This window comes from Hippocampus zosterae, chromosome 19 (genome assembly GCF_025434085.1).
Source record: "Hippocampus zosterae strain Florida chromosome 19, ASM2543408v3, whole genome shotgun sequence".
NCBI lineage: Eukaryota > Metazoa > Chordata > Actinopteri > Syngnathiformes > Syngnathidae > Hippocampus > Hippocampus zosterae.
Window position 1 is genome coordinate 11683741 of NC_067469.1, and position 19522 is coordinate 11703262.

Genomic DNA, 19522 nt, shown 5'->3' on the forward strand with positions numbered 1-19522 from the left:
AAGCGCAAAGCTCAAAAACGGTATTATAACAAGACCAGCAAGCCACTCACTCCATTGAAGACAAACCAAGTAGTGAGACTTCAAACACAAAAAGGACATGACAAAATCGCTGTTGTACGTCAAGTTTGCAACGAGCCTCGTTCATACACGGTCGAGTCAGATGGCAAGCAATACAGACGTACAAGACAACATCTACTACCAGTGAAGGAACAACTACCTGAACAAGTCCCTGTGCAGTCCAATGGAATGAACAATCAACGCATGGACAAATCAGAGACTGTTGAAAAAGGAAGTGACACAATTGAAAGGACTGACATTGCTACACCAACAAAGGACAAAACCCGGAATGAACAACAAACCACCAACCAAACTGAAAAACAAGATACAAGCCCAGTACAAAACAATGCTGATGTATACCGTACCAGAAGCGGCAGAGTATCAAAACCGAATCGTAAATATTTTGAGTGAGATTAATTTTCTGTTCCTGAAACTGTTGCTAATTTGAATCAGCCAATTATTAGCCTTCATGTGTGTTTAAAAAAAAAAAGGAAAAAGAAAAAAAAGATTTAAAAGGAGGGATGGAGATCTGTTTATTATTTTGTATAACGTCCCAATTACTTAGCCATTCTAACCCGCTGTTATGCCACCCGTCCACAAGGTGTCGCGGGAGCTCGCTTGTTGATTAGCAAACACGAGGAAGCCTGTAACACATTCTTGGTGCTGCTGAGTAAAAACCACTTTCAAGCTCATCAGGACTGGTCTCTTCATATCAAAACTACAATGATTATAGGTGTGAGTAAATAATAAAGGATAAATCTTTATTGAAAGCATAAGCGTTCTTCATTGCAGGCAAAGCCAACTAATGATTGCAAGCATCAGCGTTCTTCTTTGCAAGCAAAATCAAACTATACTGACAGGCAGAAGCATTCTTCATTGCGAGCATAAAATGACGACACGAGAATCAACCGAATAATACGTGAATGTATGATTACTAAAAAATAATAAATCCAACACACCCACCTCCAATTCTCAACACGATTCACTGCTCTTTCCAAAAATTTTGGCTTTCATTCGTCATTCAAGTTTCACTTATCCTGTGGTTTGAAATCGTTTCCTTCACGTTGATTTGACAGATCAAGTTCTCTTTGGAATAAAACTAATGTCCAACAGAGGGAGCCGTTTGCACGGGGATCGGTCATGATAGCACTTGGACATGAAGCAGCTTGGGATTTCCGCCTGCTGGATGCTTTTGCACCTCCACTGGAAAAGCCAACTTTTGCAACAGACATCAAGTACCGCATCTGCGTGCTCGCAGCGGACCGTATGCGAGCCTGACAGGCTGCGCGCTCAAACCATCACGGGAGCGGTCCCCTCCTTCGTGCTCTCCGGAGGAGGTTTATTAAATGAAAAAAAAATCACCCACCGACTCCACCCCCGACCCGGAAGTGCCCTGTCTGCTATAAAGGGGACAATTTTCATGTTTTCCCTCGCTTATGGCCATACTACCCTGAAAACGCCCGATCTTGTCTGTTCTCGGAAGCTAAGCAGGGTCGGGCGTGGTTGGTACTTGGATGGGAGACCGCCTGGGAATACCAGGTGCTGTAAGTGTTTGCAACCACCTCCAATTCTCAACTCGATTCACTGCTCTTTCCAAAAATTTTGGCTTTCATTCGTCATTAAACTTTCACTTATCCTGTGGTTTGAAATCGTTTCCTTCACATTGTTTTGACAGATCAAGTTCTCTTTGGAATAAAATTAATGTCCAACAGAAGGAGCCGTCTGCACGGGGATCGGTCATGATAGCACTTGGACATGAAGCAGCTTGGGATTTCCGCCTGCTGGATGCTTTTGCACCTCCATTGGAAAAGCCAACTTTTGCAACAGACATCAAGTACCGCATCTGCGTGCTCGCAGCGGACCGTATGCGAGCCTGACAGGCGGCGCGCTCAAACCACCACGGGAGCGGGCCCCTCCTTTGTGCTCTCGGGAGGAGGTTTATTAAATGAAAAAAAAAAATCACCCCACGACACAACCCCCGACCCGGAAGTGCCCTGTCTGCTATAAAGGGGACAATTTTCACTTTTTCCCTCGCTTGCGGCCATACTACCCTGAGAACGCCCGATCTCGTCCGATCTCCGAAGCTAAGCAGGGTCGGACCTGGATAGTACTTCAATGGGAGACCGCCTGGGAACACCAGGTGCTGTAAGCTTTTGCACCCACCTCCAATTCACAACACGATTCACTGCTCTTTCCAAAAATTTTGGCTTTCATTCGTCATTCAACTTTCTCTTATCCTGTGGTTTGAAATCGTTTCATTCACGTTGATTTGACAGTTGAAGTTCTCTTTGAAGGTGGCCCGGTAGTCCAGTGGTTAGCACGTCGGTTTCACAGTTCAGAGGTACCGGGTTCGATTCCAGCTCCGGCCTCCCTGTGTGGAGTTTGCATGTTCTCCCCGGGCCTGCGTGGGTTTTCTCCGGGTGCTCGGGTTTCCTCCCACATGCCGAGTGCGGCCAGGGAGCAAGACTGCACACAAGACTGAACGGCGGGCAGCAGGCCTCTTGGACAGGTTGAGAGATAAAAAAATAATAATCCCCGTTCACTGTCAATGGCGGGGAGCAGGCTGCACTCGGCCGCCGAGTGCGGCCGGGGAGCAGGCTGCACTCGGCCGCCGAGTGCGGCCGGGGAGCAGGCCTCTTGGACAGGTTGAGAGATAAAAAAATAATAATCCCCTTTCAGTCTCAATGGCGGGGTGCGGGCCGGCCCGGCGGCGGAGAGCGGGCCGCCGAGTACGGCGGGCAGCAGGCCCCTTGGACAGGTTGAGAGATAAAAGAATAATAATCCCCGTTCAGTCTCAATGGCGGGGTGCGGGCCGGCCCGGCGGCGGAGTGCGGCCGGGGAGCACGCCCCTTGGACAGGTTGAGAGATAAAAAAATAATAATCCCCGTTCAGTCTCAATGGCGGGCAGCTGGCCGCACTCGGCCGCCGAGTGCGGCCGGGGAGCAGGCCTCTTGGACAGGTTGAGATATAAAAAAATAATAATCCCCGTTCAGTCTCAATGGCGGGGAGCAGGCCGAGTGCGGCCGGGGAGCAGGCCCCTTGGACAGGTTGAGAGACAAAAAAATAATAATCCCCGTTCAGTCTCAATGGCGGGGTGCGGGCCGGCCCAGCGGCGGAGTGCGGCCGGGGAGCATGCCCCTTGGACAGGTTGAGAGATAAAAAAATAATAATCCCCGTTCAGTCTCAATGGCGGGGAGCGGGCCGGCCCGGCGGCGGACAGCGGGTGGCACTCGGCCGCCAAGTGTGGCGGGCAGCAAGCCCCTTGGACAGGTTGAGAGATAAAAAAATAATAATTCCCGTTCAGTCTCAATGGTGGGGAGCAGGCTGCACTCGGCCGCCGAGTGTGGCCGGGGAGCAGGCCCCTTGGACAGGTTGAGAGATAAAAAAATAATAATCCCCGTTCAGCCTCAATGGCGGGGAGCAGGCTGCACTCGGCCGCCGAGCGCGGCCGGGAGCAGGCCTCTTGGACAGGTTGAGAGATAAAAAAATAATAATCCCCTTTCAGTCTCAATGGCGGGGTACGGGCCGGCCCGGCGGCGGAGAGCGGGCCGCCGAGTGCGGCGGGCAGAAGGCCTCTTGGACAGGTTGAGAGATAAAAAAATAATAATCCCCTTTCAGTCTCAATGGCGGGGTGCGGGCCGGGCCGGCGGCGGAGAGCGGGCCGCCGAGTACGGCGGGCAGCAGGCCCCTTGGACAGGTTGAGAGATAAATAAATAATAATCCCCGTTCAGTCTCAATGGCAGGGAGAGGGCCGGCCCGGCGGCGGAGAGCGGGCCGCACTAGGCCGCCAAGTGCGGCGGGCAGCAGGCCTCTTGGACAGGTTGAGAGATAAAAAAATAATAATCCCCGTTCAGTCTCAATGGCGGGGAGCAGGCCGAGTGCGGCCGAGTGCGGCCGCTGAGTGCGGCCGGGGAGCAGGCCCCTTGGACAGGTTGAGAGACAAAAAAATTATAATCCCCGTTCAGTCTCAATGGCGGGGTGCGGGCCGGCCCGGCGGTGGAGTGTGGCCGGGGAGCATGCCCCTAGGACAGGGTGAGAGATAAAAAAATAATAATCCCCGTTCAGTCTCAATGGCGGGGAGCGGCCGGCCCGGCGGCGGAGAGCGGGCCGCACTCGGCCGCCAAGTGCGGCGGAAAGCAGGCCTCTTGGACAGGTTGAGAGATAAAAAAAAAAATAATCCCCCATCAGTCTCAATGGCGGTGTGCGGGCCGGCCCGGCAGCGGAGAGTGGGCCGCACTCGGCCGCCGAGTGCGGCGGGCAGCAGGCCTCTTGGACAGGTTGAGAGGTAAAAAAATAATAATCCCCGTTCAGTGTCAATGGCGGGGAGCAGGCTGCACTCGGCCACTGAGTGCGGCCGGGGAGCAGGCCTCTTGGACAGGTTGAGAGATAAAAAAATAATAATCCCCTTTCAGTCTCAATGGCGGGGTGCGGGCCGGCCCGGCGGCGGAGAGCGGGCCGCCGAGTACGGCGGGCAGCAGGCCCCTTGGACAGGTTGAGAGATAAAAAAATAATAATCCCCGTTCAGTCTCAATGGCGGGGTGCGGGCCGGCCCGGCGGCGGAGTGCGGTCGGGGAGCAGGCCCCTTGGACAGGTTGAGAGATAAAAAAATAATAATCCCCGTTCAGTCTCAATGGCGGGGAGCTGGCCGCACTCGGCCGCCGAGTGCGGCCGGGGAGCAGGTCTCTTGGACAGGTTGAGAGATAAAAAAATAATAATCCCCATTCAGTCTCAATGGCGGGGTGCGGGCCGGCCTGGCGGCGGAGTGCGGCCAGGGAGCAGGCCCCTTGGACAGGTTGAGAGATAAAAAAATAATAATCCCCGTTCAGTCTCAATGGTAGGGAGCGGGCCGGCCAGGCGGCGGAGAGCGGGCCGCACTCGGCCGCCAAGTGCGGCGGGCAGCAGGCCTCTTGGACAGGTTTAGAGATAAAAAACTAATAATCCCCATTCAGTCTCAATGGCGGGGAGCTGGCCGAGTGCGGCCGCCGAGTTGGGCCGGGGAGCAGGCCCCTTGGACAGGTTGAGAGACAAAAAAATAATAATCCCCGTTCAGTCTTAATGGCGGGGAGCAGGCCGAGTGCGGCCGAGTGCGGCCGCCGAGTGCGGCCGGGGAGCAGGCCCCTTGGACAGGTTGAGAGACAAAAAAATTATAATCCCCGTTCAGTCTCAATGGCGGGGTGCGGGCCGGCCCGGCGGTGGAGTGTGGCCGGGGAGCATGCCCTTTGGACAGGTTGAGAGATAAAAAAATAATAATCCCCGTTCAGTCTCAATGGCGGGGAGTGGCCGGCCCGGCGGCAGAGAGCGGGCCGCACTCGGCCGCCAAGTGCGGCGGACAGCAGGCCTCTTGGACAGGTTGAGAGATAAAAAAAGAATAATCCCCCATCAGTCTCAATGGCGGTGTGCGGGCCGGCCCGGCAGCGGAGAGTGGGCCGCACTCGGCCGCCGAGTGCGGCGGGCAGCAGGCCTCTTGGACAGGTTGAGAGATAAAAAAATAATAATCCCCGTTCAGTGTCAATGGCGGGGAGCAGGCTGCACTCGGCCACCGAGTGCGGCCGGGGAGCGAGCCTCTTGGACAGGTTGAGAGAGGAAAAATTAATCCCCGTTCAGTCTCATTGGCGGGGTGCGGGCCGGCCCGGCGGCGGAGAGCGGGCCGCACTCTGCCGCCAAGTGCGGCGGGCAGCAGGCCTCTTGGACAGGTTGAGAGATAAAAAAATAATAATCCCCGTTCAGTCTCAATGGCGGGGAGCAGGCCGAGTGCGGCCGAGTGCGGCCGGCCGCCGAGTGCGGCCGGGTAGCAGGCCCCTTGGACAGGTTGAGAGATAAAAAAATAATAATCCCCGTTCAGTCTCAATGGCGGGGTGCGGGCCGGCCCGGCGGCGGAGTGCGGCCGGGGAGCATGCCTCTTGGACAGGATGAGAGATAAAAAAAAAAAATTAGCCCCCGTTCAGTCTCAATGGTGGGGAGCGGGCCGGCCCGGCGGCCGAGTGCGGCCGGGCAGCAGGCCCTTTGGACAGGTTGAGAGATAAAAAAAAAATAGCCCCCGTTCAGTCTCAATGGCGGGGAGCGGGCCGGCCCGGCGGCCGAGTGCGGCCGGGCAGCAGGCCTCTTGGACAGGTTGAGAGATAAAAAAAAATAGCCCCCGTTCAGTCTCAATGGCGGGGAGTGGGCCGGGCCGGCAGCCGAGTGCGGCCGGGCAGCAGGCCTCTTGGACAGGTTGAGAGATAAAAAAAAAATAGCCCCCGTTCAGTCTCAATGGCGGGGAGCGGGCTGGCCCGGCGGCCGAGTGCGGCCGGGCAGCAGGCCTCTTGGACAGGTTGAGAGATAAAAAAAAATAGCCCCCGTTCAGTCTTAATGGCGGGGAGCGGGCCGGCCCGGCGGCGGAGAGCGGGCCGCACTCGGCCGCCGATTGCGGCCGGGCAGCAGGCCTCTTGGACAGGTTGAGAGATTAAAAAAAAAAAATAGCCCCCGTTCAGTCTCAATGGTGGGGAGCGGGCCGGCCCGGCGGCGGAGAGCGGGCCGCACTCGGCCGCCGATTGCGGCCGGGCAGCAGGCCTCTTGGACAGGTTGAGAGATTTAAAAAAAATAGCCCCCGTTCAGTCTCAATGGCGGGGAGCGGGCCGGCCCGGCGGCGGAGAGCGGGCCGCGCTCGGCGGCCGGGCAGCAAGCCTCTTGGACAGGTTGAGAGATAAAAAAAAATTGGCCTCGTTCAGTCTCAATGGCGGGGAGCGGGCCGGCCCGGCGGCGGAGAGCGGGCCGCACACTGCCGCCGAGTGCAGCCGGTCAGCAGGCCTCTTGGACAGGTTGAGAGATAAAAACAAAAATAGTCCCCGTTCAGTCTCAATGTCGGGGAGCGGGCCGGCCCGGCGGCCGAGTGCGGCCGGGCAGCAGGCCTTTTGGACAGGTTGAGAGATTAAAAAAAATAGCCCCCGTTCAGTCTCAATGGTGGGGAGCGGGCCGGCCCGGCGGCCAAGTGCGGCCGGGCAGCTGGCCTCTTGGACAGGTTGAGAGATAAAAAAAAAAATATCCCCCGTTCAGTCTCAATGGCGGGGAGCGGGCCGGCCCGGCGGCCGAGTGCGGCCGGGCAGCAGGCCTTTTGGACAGGTTGAGAGATAAAAAAAAAAATTGCCCCCGTTCAGTCTCAATGGCGGGGAGCGGGCCGGCCCGGCGGCGGAGAGCGACCGGGCAGCAGGCCTCTTGGACAGGTTGAGAGATTTTAAAAAAATAGCCCCCGTTCAGTCTCAATGGCGGGGAGCAGGCCGGCCCGGCGGCCGAGTGCGGCCGGGCAGCAGGTCTCTTGGACAGGTTGAGAGATTAAAAAAAAATAGCCCCCGTTCAGTCTCAATGGCGGGGAGCGGGCCGGCCCGGCGGCGGAGAGCGGGCCGCGCTCGGCGGCCGAGTTCGGCCGGGCAGCAGGCCCTTTGGACAGGTTGAGAGATAAAAAAAAATAGCCCCCGTTCAGTCTTAATGGCGGGGAGCGGGCCGGCCCGGCGGCCGAGTGCGGCCGGGCAGCAGGCCTCTTGGACAGGTTGAGAGATTTAAAAACATAGCCCCCGTTCAATCTCAATGGCGGGGAGCGGGCCGGCCCGGCGGCCAAGTGCGGCCGGGCAGCAGGCCTTTTGGACAGGTTGAGAGATTAAAAAAATAGCCCCCGTTCAGTCTCAATGGCGGGGAGTGTGCCGGCCCGGCAGCCGAGTGCGGCCGGGCAGAAGGCCTTTTGGACAGGTTGAGAGATAAAAAAAAAAGAATCCCCGTTCAGTCTTAATGGCGGGGAGCGGGCCGGCCCGGTGGCGGAGAGCGGGCCGCACTCGGCCGCCGATCGCGGCAGGGCAGCAGGCCTCTTGGACAGGTTGAGAGATTAAAAAAAAATAGCCCCCGTTCAGTCTCAATGGTGGGGAGCGGGCCGGCCCCGCGGCCGAGTGGGGCCGGGCAGCACAGCAGGCCTCTTGGACAGGTTGAGAAATAAAAACAAAAATAGCCCCCGTTCAGTCTCAATTTCGGGGAGCGGGCCGGCCCGGCGGCCAAGTGCGGCCGGGCAGCTGGCCTCTTGGACAGGTTGAGAGATAAAAAAAAAATAGCCCCCGTTCAGTCTCAATGGCGGGGAGCGGGCCGGCCCGGCGGCGGAGAGCGGGCCGCACTCGGCGGCCGAGTTCGGCCGGGCAGCAGGCCCTTTGGACAGGTTGAGAGATAAAAAAAAAATAGCCCCCGTTCAGTCTTAATGGCGGGGAGCGGGCCGGCCTGGCGGCCGAGTGCGGCCGGGCAGCAGGCCTCTTGGACAGGTTGAGAGATTTAAAAACATAGCCCCCGTTCAATCTCAATGGCGAGGAGCGGGCCGGCCCGGCGGCCAAGTGCGGCCGGGCAGCAGGCCTTTTGGACAGGTTGAGAGATTTAAAAACATAGCCCCCGTTCAATCTCAATGGCGGGGAGCGGGCCGGCCCGGCGGCCAAGTGCGGCCGGGCAGCAGGCCTTTTGGACAGGTTGAGAGATAAAAAAAATAGCCCCCGTTCAGTCTCAATGGCGGGGAGTGTGCCGGCCCGGCAGCCGAGTGCGGCCGGGCAGAAGGCCTTTTGGACAGGTTGAGAGATAAAAAAAAAAGAATCCCCGTTCAGTCTTAATGGCGGGGAGCGGGCCGGCCTGGCGGCCGAGTGCGGCCGGGCAGCAGGCCTCTTGGACAGGTTGAGAGATTTAAAAACATAGCCCCCGTTCAATCTCAATGGCGGGGAGCGGGCCGGCCCGGCGGCCAAGTGCGGCCGGGCAGCAGGCCTTTTGGACAGGTTGAGAGATTTAAAAACATAGCCCCCGTTCAATCTCAATGGCGGGGAGCGGGCCGGCCCGGCGGCCAAGTGCGGCCGGGCAGCAGGCCTTTTGGACAGGTTGAGAGATAAAAAAAATAGCCCCCGTTCAGTCTCAATGGCGGGGAGTGTGCCGGCCCGGCAGCCGAGTGCGGCCGGGCAGAAGGCCTTTTGGACAGGTTGAGAGATAAAAAAAAAAGAATCCCCGTTCAGTCTTAATGGCGGGGAGCGGGCCGGCCCGGTGGCGGAGAGCGGGCCGCACTCGGCCGCCGATCGCGGCAGGGCAGCAGGCCTCTTGGACAGGTTGAGAGATTAAAAAAAAATAGCCCCCGTTCAGTCTCAATGGTGGGGAGCGGGCCGGCCCGGCGGCCGAGTACGGCCGGGCAGCACCGCAGACCTCTTGGACAGGTTGAGAGATAAAACAAAAATAGCCCCCGTTCAGTCTCAATGGCGGGGAGCGGGCCGGCCCGGCGGCGGAGAGCGGGCCGCACTCGGCCGCCGATTGCAGCCGGGCAGCAGGCCTCTTGGACAGGTTGAGTGATAAAAAAAAAAAATTGCCCCCGTTCAGTCTCAATGTCGGGGAGCGGGCCGGCCCGGCGGCGGAGAGCGGGCCGCACTCGGCCGCCGATTGCGGCTGGGCAGCAGGCCTCTTGGACAGGTTGAGAGATAAAAAAAAAATAGCCCCCGTTCAGTCTCAATGGCGGGGAGTGGGCCGCCCGGCAGCCAAGTGCGGCCGGGCAGAAGGCCTTTTGGACAGGTTGAGAGATTAAAAAAAAATAGCCCCCGTTCAGTCTCAATGGCGGGGAGTGGGTCGGCCCGGTGGCGGAGAGCGGGCTGCACTCGGCCGCCGATCGCGGCAGGGCAGCAGGCCTCTTGGACAGGTTGAGAGCTAAAAAAAAAAATAGCCCCCGTTCAGTCTCAATGGCGGGGAGCGGGCCGGCCCGGCGGCCGAGTGCGGCCGGGCAGCAGGCCTCTTGGACAGGTTGAGACATAAAAAAAAAGAATAATCGCCGTTCAATCTCAATGGCGGGGAGCGGATACTTATTTTTTATAGTGATGTCATTCAGCCCACGATAATCCACACACGGTCGCAGCGATTGTCCTTCTTCCCCACAAAGAAGAATCCTGCACCTAACGGTGATGGCGACGGTCTAATTAGACCTGCAGTGAGCGAGCTATTTATGTACTCCGTTAGTGCCTCTCGTTCTGGTTGAGACACCTGATATAGCCGTGAATTCGGCAACGCAGCGCCCACCTGCAGGTCTATGGCGCTGTCGTATGGACGGTGCGGGGGCAACGAGCATACGCGATCCTTGCTGAATACTTGTCGTAGGTCGTGATAGCAATTTGGCACTCCGTCAAGGTAGATTGGTTCAGGGGAGTCGTCACCGGCACGTTCGCGCTCCCCTATGGCTGATCGTAAACAATGCTCTTAACAGTACTGGCTCCAACTCTCTATTGCCGGGCGCTCCCAAGAAATAACGGGGTTGTGAGTCTTGAGCCAGGGCAAACCGAGAATAACCGGAGCGGCTCGAGACCGCATTAAATAAAACCATTGATGTTCGACATGGTTTCCGGAAACTTGGAGTTTTAGTGGTTCTGTTCTTTGTGTTACAACCGCCAGGAGGCGCCCATCGAGATCATGAACCCGCTTCTTCTCGGCCAACTCCTCGATAAAACAACCTAAGTCAGAGGCGAGGTCGGTATCAAGAAAACAATTATCAGCCCGCGAGTCTATCAGGGCCCTAACCCGTCGCGACCGGGACCCCCCATATATCTCCGCTTCGAGTTCCGGTCTCTTGGGGTGCCCCGGCCGGGAGTCGAGTCGCCGAGGCTCGGGAGGCTCTGCGCGGGGTCGTGACTCACAGTACTCGGAGAACGAAGATGGCTGAGGTTCCGGACGGCTGGGAGCAGCATGAGGTCCTTGTAGGACGCTGTCAGACCGAGCCCGATTGTTGAATCGGCACCTTCTCCGCTCCGATCCAGAGCTTTCGCCACCCAGCTGCATCGGTTCCTCCTCTGTGGCAACATTCCGGGATCGAGGGTGATCTCCGGGCCCTGCTGCCCGAAGTGCCCCACGGTATTCCCCACGGTACGTGGCATGCTGGAACGGGAACGGGAACTTGTGTTACAACCGCCAGGAGGCGCCCATCGAGATCATGAACCCGCTTCTTCTCGGCCAACTCCTCGATAAAACAACCTAAGTCAGAGGCGAGGTCGGTATCAAGAAAACAATTATCAGCCCCCAAGTCTATCAGGGCCCTAACCCGTCGCGACCGGGACCCCCCATATATCTCCGCTTCGAGTTCCAGTCTCTTGGGGTGCCCCGGCCGGGAGTCGAGTCGCCGAGGCTTGGGAGGCTCTGCGCGTGGTCGTGACTCACAGTACTCGGAGAACGAAGATGGCTGAGGTTCCGGACGGCTGGGAGCAGCATGAGGTCCTTGTAGGACGCTGTCAGACCGAGCCCGATTGTTGAATCGGCACCTTCTCCGCTCCGATCCAGAGCTTTCGCCACCCAGCTGCATCGGTTCCTCCTCGGTGGCAACATTCCGGGATCGAGGGTGATCTCCGGGCCCTGCTGCCCGAAGTGCCCCACGGTATTCCCCACGGTACGTGGCATGCTGGAACGGGAACCGATCACCTCCACGCTCCCGGTTTCTCTCCCTCAGGCGGTTGTCCATCAGAAGGGAGAGCTTGATTAACTCCTACAGGTCGGCACCGTTGTCGCGGGTTGTCAGTTCATCCTTGAGCTGGGGGTTTAATCCCCGACGAAACAGTCCACACAGCGCCCTCATCATAGCCACTGTGGGCGGCCAAAATCTGGAACTCGATCGAATAATCCGCAACAGATCGCCTCCCCTGGTGGAGTTCAAGCAACCGGTGCTCAGCCTCTCTGCCCCATACGGGATGGTGGAACACCTGGCGAAACGCCGTTACGGACTCGTGAAAAGATGACCGGAGGCTCGGCTTTGCGTCGCTCGTCGCCATTGCCCATGACGCCGCCGGACTTGTCAATAGGCTCATTATATACGCAACCTTTGCGGCGTCATTAGCATAGACGGAAGGTTGCTGGTCGAAGATGAGCCAGCACTGATGGAGAAAGTGCCCACACTGCCCGTGCTCACCCCCGTAACGCGGGGGATGTGGAAGCGATGGTTCCCTAATCATTGTGGGGGAGGAAACGGGTGCCTCAGTGGTGGTATGATGAACCACGGGGGGAGGTATTCTCCGTTCCTCCAACCGTATCATACGGGGTTCGAAATCATTGAACCGATAAGCCAGCATGGAAACCGCACCGCGGAGTTCTGCAATGGCTTGGCCCTGCTGACTCATCTGTTGCTCTTGACGGGACAGAGCGGACAAAATGTTTTATATGTCTGCGGGATCCATGGTGGCCGGAGTATTCTGTCACGTTGCACCCGAAGCGACAGAATGATCGCTTCGTGCACAAAAATAACTTGGAAGTGGATTCCCGAAATAGCAGACACAGAAAAATGTTTGTCAGAGAAAAAAGGAGATTTAGTATAAATACAAAATACCCATCTAAACGAACAACAGGTGGCAGCAGCAACCACCACACTGTTTACATAGTGAACAATGTTTATTTCGGTCACAGCCGCGAGTTTCCTGAACGCAACATACTCATAGCTGCTCTGCCATTGGCTTACAGAGCATCATCCTGGCCTCCGTTTGGCCAAGAGGGACCTCACTCTCTATGTGTGTAGATACTGAAGCTAGATCTGTAGAAGATAGAGTGGAATGCTTCCGATTAGCTGCTCAGAGGAAATTGCTTATGGCTCGACCGATATTCAAATAAATGAATATTTCCCCGTATTACAAGTATGTAAAGCATTTTCAAGGAAATTACTTACTTGTTATCATGCTAAAAACCTTACGCTAACTGGAGCACTGATGAGAGAGAAGCGCCCCAGTTAGCGTAAGGTTTTTAGCCTTCGAGAGCTAACTATGGCCATCGAGGACTACGAAGCGTCCCTTGGCTGTCTTAAAAGTTCATTGCATGACATCAGCTGAGCAACGCTGTCTTGGGTGGCGATCGAGGGGAGGTTGAGTTAAAGACAGTGAAATGGTGGAAAGAAAAGCCACCGGGTCCAGGAAGTATTTGCTATTGTTAGATTCAGACGAACATGGACATTGCATTGCTAAAATGGCTACAAAATGGACCTTTGGATGTCAAGCAGCTAAGACAAGAATAGCTCTGATGCTAGAAGAGAGGGGTAAAAATGATCAAAATGAAAGACTGAGCAAGCAAAATAAAAGACATGATCCAAGAAATTGATGTAGGTGAAAGTGAATGCTGATCGTAAATTTCACAATTTCTTTCCCTTTTTTTCTTTTTACACTGACAATATGAAGTGTCAAATAAGTGTGTGCTCATACTTATGCAGTATTGGAATAAAAATAAAGAGTAAACATACGATTGTGTGTGCGTGTACACATACGTTTGTGTGTGTGTGTAATGTAATGTATGTAAACACATCTGAGTTCAAATTTGCTACAGTGAAAAACCCCATTGTGAAAATTTTCTTGCTGCAAACATGATTTTGTTGTAGAGGAGTTTCACTGTAAAAAAACAAACAAACAAAAGCAATTAAAAAAACTCAAAAAATGAATGAAAATCAGAAATTGGTGTTGAATTCTGGTTTAAATAATAATCATTCCTCGACCACTACAACTACTCATACAGTAAAAACAAATGTTAGCAGCATTTCCACTTGGGCGACAAAATAAACTTGGGTCACAAATGCTCCACCTCCGAAATCAACAAAAATTAAACTCTTTCCTTGGTTTTTGCTCACAATATGTGACCACTAATTTACAAATACAACGGGCCAATATATGTGTGACATCATCAGTGAGATCTTCACAGAAATAAAATCACAGGAGCTGACCAAGGTGGTGCTGACAGCAGTTTATTTCCTGTATTCTGTCAGCAAAATGGGGATGAATGTCATCAATGTGAGCAAATGGCATTCTTTCAATTGAAAGATAATCCAGCGTAAACATGAGACATTTCCACGAGGAACTAAATTTTTTTTTAACAAAACATGTCAAACATTCATTTGACAAATGAAGAGCAGCGAATTAACACTGTGGAAATTGTAGAAACTCGAAGAAAGCGACAATTTGTCACGTTTGCACTCCGAGTGTGTGTGTCGTTTTTTTATTAGCACACCAAAAAAACTTCCCGCGACACACGAGACCCGCCGAAAGTCAGTTTCCATAGAAACAAGCAGAATAACATGGCGGTCCTTAAAGGGACTGCAATTATTTCTACCCCGTTAATAAATGATCGTGAACTCTCTGACAAGCATATGAAACATTGCTTTCACACCTTTGCGGTTGGTGGTGATTTATGTACATAGAAGTCACTACAACGCGCACAAAATAACGACTTGAGGCTCGCTACATCCATCCTTCCATTTTCCGATCTGCTTATCTTCCCAAGGGTCGTGGAGGGTGTTGGAGCCTATCCCAGTCATCTTCGGGCAGTAGGCGGGGTACACCTGAACTTGGTGACAGCCAATCTCAGGGCACACACATTTGAATCTGTGGATTGGAGTGTGGAGGGACCAAAATCAGGCAGGGTGTGGGTCTCGAGGAACCGGTGTTCACTACCCCTGCCCTGGACCTGAAAAAAAAATCATTCAACAAAAATGCAGTTTATTTATCTATTTTTTTTTAAATTAGGTGACGTTTTAGTAATTGATGGAGAGTTAACATTGACTTCATTTTCTGACGCAACTTCAGAACTCTTCTTGGTTGTTTTCATTCTCTCTGGGTGAACTCGTCATTGCCTGACCGCCAAGAAATTATTTTAAATCCAAACCGCTGGCGGGTTGGATAGCTTTTACTTTGAAGGTGTTCAAAAGCACTCGCTGTTGGCAGATTTCCCCCATGCAGAGTATTAACAATCGCTGGCTTGACAGCAGTACGGGGCTGGGGCGCGATGAGGGAAACCCTTGACCAAATTCTCCTGAATTTGTCGTCAACGTGCTCAAACCTCCACTCGTGTCGTCCGCTATCATCTCGCTCGACCAAAACATCTTTCGTTCAAGCTTCTTGTCCGATTAAAGTCGTCTTGGTGTACGTTGGTGTTTCTCGGCCTAGTTTAGCTTTGGTTAGCTTCCTAGCCGCTAACAAAGAGGCGCTAGTGCTCAACACATCGCTGCGTAGAGATCGTAAGCGTAAAGTGTTGTAATTATCTGCACTATGTGCGCAAGAAGGACATCAGTATACGAGGAGGAACTTTGTAGAGAAAAAGAGGACCACAAGGGACAACGTCAACTGCTGGACGTCATTGGCAAGATGCAGCCAAGAATTGTTCTTCGCAGATTAGGTTGGATCACACTGTTCTTCTCACTTTCGTACTCTTTCTTAACAGCCTTCAGATGCTGTCTTTCTTCTACGCAGTGTGTGTGTGTTTGTGTACGTTTCTGTACGTAATAGGTTCAAGGACAAGTTTATCGTCAAATCCATCCATTTTCAATCGCTTCATCCTCACAAGGGTAGCGGCGCATGTTGGAGCCATTCCCAACTGTCTTCGGGCAGTAGGCAGGGTTGCCAGCCAATCGCAGGGCAAACATAAATGAACAGCTATTCACGCTCACAGTACCACCTCAGTACAATTTAGAGCAGGTCAGGAACCTTTCTGACTGAGAACTATGAAAGTAAAATATTTGGAAATGTATTTCAGTGAGAGCCGTATAAAAAACTTTTAAAAGTGAATGAAACAAAATGTCAGCATAATGCACCTGGGAATGCATTCTTTTAAATAATTTTGTGATCATATTCACCATTAATATGAATGGTTTTCCTCACGATTGCTCGCAAAGCTAGTGGAATTATCAGTTTGCCGGGTCCAAACGTGAGTTGTCCCGCTTGCACACAGTAGCTTGCACGCATCCTGTTGTTTCCCTCAGGGTGTTTAGATGCAAACGTAGCACGGCACGTGTTAAAGTTTTGGTTCGTTTTGTTTATGAACATAAAACATATACAGTAATAATTTGACAGAAAATAAGGTAAATGAGATGGTAAAAAAGAAAGAAATTAGTCTTCATTCAACACAATTATTATGTTCAAGGGAGTAGGAAGAAGTAAAACACTTATCTAGTCCTACCCCGTTATATGTTTATATCTAATAAATCATTTTTATATCAATCAGAAAAGAAAGAAAGTAAGAAAAAGAAGTCTCCATTAAGGCTCATACTTTACCCTTAACCGTGATATTTTTACAACTTTTGGTTTGTATCGGGGTTATATACATCCACACCCTGGCACTCTTGTGTCAATTTTCTCTTGTATTCATAATGGATATTTCAATACCTTTCTCTATTTATCAACTTAGTTCTGATTTATCATTATATTTAATGTTTAGAATTTATCATTTTAACTGTGATTGATGTCGGTTGTTTGTACTATTTTTTTGAATTTGTTTTTGAACTCGGCAAGCGATTTACTCATTTTCAGGTCTGTTTCGAAATTATTCTACAGATTAACACCTTTGATAGATACACTTCTTTGCTTGATGTTTGTTCTTGTTTTGAATTTTTGAATAAGTTGGTACCTCTTAAATCATAGCTGCTTTCCCGAATTTCGAATAACTTCAGAATGTTTTGGCAGAGCAGGTTATTGTGTGCTTTGTACAGTAATTGGGCGATTTTAAAGTCAACCAGGTCATAACATTTCATCGTATTTAATTTGATAAATAGTGGATTTGTGGGTTCCGTATATTTTAATCTATTAATAATTCTAATTGCTTTTTTTGTACTTTTAGAATATGGAGTGTGTTTGTTTTGCAGGAATTTCCCCATATTTCCACACAGTAGGTCATATATGGTAATAATAATGAAGAGTATAATGTGTACAAAGATCTCTTATTTAGCACTTCCTTGGTCTTGTAGAGCATTCCTATGGTTTTGGCTATTTTTCTTTTTACGTTATCGATATGTGGCTTCCAACATAGATTTGAGTGTATTACTAATCCGAGAAACTTGGTTTCATACACTCTTTCTATCTCAATTGAGTTTAGCATAATTTTAGCTAGGTGTTTGATTGGTCTTGTGCCAAAAACAATTAACTTAGATTTTTTCAGGGTAAGTGACAATTTATTTCTGTCAAACCAGTTTTTTAATTTTATTTCATTTTCTACGGTTGTCAGGATCTGTTTCAGATTTATTCTAGAACAGTAGAAAGTTGTATCATCAGCAAATAGGACACATTTAAATTGTTTTGAGACCTTGCAGATATCATTTATATATAAGAAGAATAGTTTTGGACCAAGCACAGACCCCTGAGGAACTCCATGAGTGATTTTCAGTTGATTCATTTTTTATTGTTGAGGTGCACGTACTGGTATCTGTTATCTACACCTCTTAGCTACACCTCTAATGCCACATCTCTCTAATTTATTCAATAATATACTATGATCTATTGTCAAAAGCTTTTTTTAGATCTAGGAAAATCCCAACAGTAAATTCTTTGTTGTCTATATTAGTGCCTATTGCTTCCACAAACTCCATAACTGCCATTGAAGTGGCCCGTCTTTCCCTGAAGCCATATTAATTCTCACTTAACAGCGCATGCTTTTGTATAAAGCTATCAAGTCTGCGAGAAAATAGTTTTTCTAATATTTTTGAGAATTGTGGGAATATTGATATTGGTCTATAATTTGTAAACGGATGTCTTTCTCCACTTTTATAGATTGGAATAACTTTAGCAATTTTCATTTTTGATGGAAAGATACCAGCTTGTATCAGCTGGTTGTCTCCCGGCTCCCTCAGGCTCGCTGGCTGGCTGGGTGTCTCCCAGTTCCCTCGCGGTCGCTGGCTCCCTTGCGGTCATCGCTGGCTCCGTCGCGGCTGCTGGCTGGTTGTCTCCCAGCTCCCTCGCGGTCAATTGCTCCCTTGCAGTCATCGCTGGCTTCCTCTCGGTTGTCTCTGGCTCCCTCTCGGTCGTCGCTGGCTGGTTGTCTCCCGGCTCCCTCGCGGTCGGTGGCTCCCCTGCAGTCGTCGCTGGTTTCCACTCGGTCGTCTCTGGCTCCCATGTGGTCGTCGCTGGCTCCCTCTCGGTGGTCGCTGGCTGGTTGTCTTCCCGGCTTCCTTGTACTCGCTGGCTTCCCTGTAGTCCTCGCTGGCTTCCTCGCGGTCGTCACTGGGCTCCCTCACGATCGGTCGTCGATGGCAACCTCGCGGTCGGTCAGTCTTGAAAAAGTTATTGTCCGAGTCCAAGTTGTTCTCAGGGTCAAATGTCTTGTGGTCAGTAGGGTTGGAAGTCATCAAAGGGTTGGAAGGGTCATCAACAAGTGCCACTTTACATTTGATCGTTTCATCAAAGGCATTTTGTCATTGCAAATCTGTCTGAAATTGTTGGCGGCCGTCCCTCCAAAACAAACAACACTATCTGGCCTTTCCCATGGATGGAGGTACGCATGGAATCTAGGGCCCCCACCATCACCCCCCTCCTTCTCGGCCATGGACTGTCTTCATAATGAGCAGACCTCGACGAAGCAGCTATGACCTGTACACGCATAAACATCCACAACTGGACAACCACACGCACATACACATCCTTGTTATCACCGTCTTCATCGTTCCGATTCTTTTTCCCCCATGACGTGGTCCGATATGCAGAGCGCAACGGGGACCGCGGGTCACCCCCCTTTCCTCCCCCTCCCCCCTTCCCATTCATTTCCTGTTCTTCCCATTCATCCTCCCCCTTATTACATGTTATGTCTTGTGACTTGTTGTAACGTCATAAGCTTATTATGTGCTAGGGTCTTTTTTATCCTGGACTTAAATTCTCCTCGGAAGAGTATAGTTCGAGTGTGTTTTTTTTCCCTCTCCCTACCCAGCGTTTCCTTTCTGAATTCTGATTGTAATTTCCCCATTGCGGGACAAATAAAGGATATCTTAATCTTAAATTAAACACACCGCAGAACCTGTACTATCCACAAAGGCGAATCCTTCAGTCCATTCGTCTTGCAGTGGACCATCCTCGTCATCTTTTTTTTTTTTCTTTTCAACTGCTTAAAAGGTTAGCTTTGAGCTAATGACCAAGCAGAGTGATTCAAAAGGGGGCATTTTCCTGTTTACCCAGCAGCGGCTGAAGTAGGCCAGTATCATCCAATTAAAATTGCTCCTGCTGCCAAGTGCAGCCCTGAACAGGACATAAGCAGTGAAAAATCAATGGTTGGATTAAAAAATTGAGAATATTTAGTTCCCAACCCCTGATTGAGAGCAGTGTGTGCTGCGGGAAAATACCCAATTTGTGTGCCTGTGCAGACTATCGCCCAGAAAGTAATCGTGTAGTACCCTCTCATACCGCGAGGGAGCAGCAACAGCTAGCCAATTTCCTTGTGTTTAGCCTACAGACAAGCACATTTGTGACTCATGAATGCAAGATGACAATGAAACAATAAATGGGAAAGATTATAAAATACTTTTTTTCTTTGTGTTCATTTGATTCCAATTCGACCTGTTATAACGTCATTCTCCAATGTTAAAAATGGTTGGAGTAACAATATAACACGTTAATGGTTAAAATAAGCCCCCCCCCCCCCCACACACATTTTCAGCTTGTGGTGTGCCGTGAGATTTTTTTCAATGAAATAATTGTGCCTTGCCTCAAAAAAGTTTGAAAAAACACTGATTTACAGCTTG

General features: G+C 51.6%; 1 protein-coding gene, 1 non-coding gene and 1 pseudogene across 4 annotated transcripts in view; all 3 read left to right on the forward strand.

Moving 5' to 3' along the window:
• Nucleotides 1-1489: 1489 nt before the first annotated feature.
• On the forward strand, nt 1490-1608 carry LOC127592729 (uncharacterized; annotated as a pseudogene).
• Nucleotides 1609-2090: 482 nt separating this feature from the next.
• Nucleotides 2091-2209, forward strand: LOC127592719 (5S ribosomal RNA). The gene has a single exon (XR_007960195.1). It is a non-coding gene; the product is annotated as a 5S ribosomal RNA (ribosomal RNA).
• Nucleotides 2210-14771: 12562 nt separating this feature from the next.
• Nucleotides 14772-19522, forward strand: part of LOC127591907 (gastrula zinc finger protein XlCGF17.1-like) — a 30185-nt gene continuing 25434 nt past the window's right edge. The window contains exon 1 of one of the 3 annotated variants that reach the window (XM_052052202.1): nt 14772-15201. In XM_052052202.1, coding sequence (XP_051908162.1) covers nt 15075-15201 — 127 coding nt within the window. In that variant the 5' untranslated portion in view covers nt 14772-15074. The remainder of the gene's footprint in view (nt 15202-19522) is intronic. The other 2 variants (XM_052052203.1, XM_052052201.1) reach the window with 2 other exon arrangements.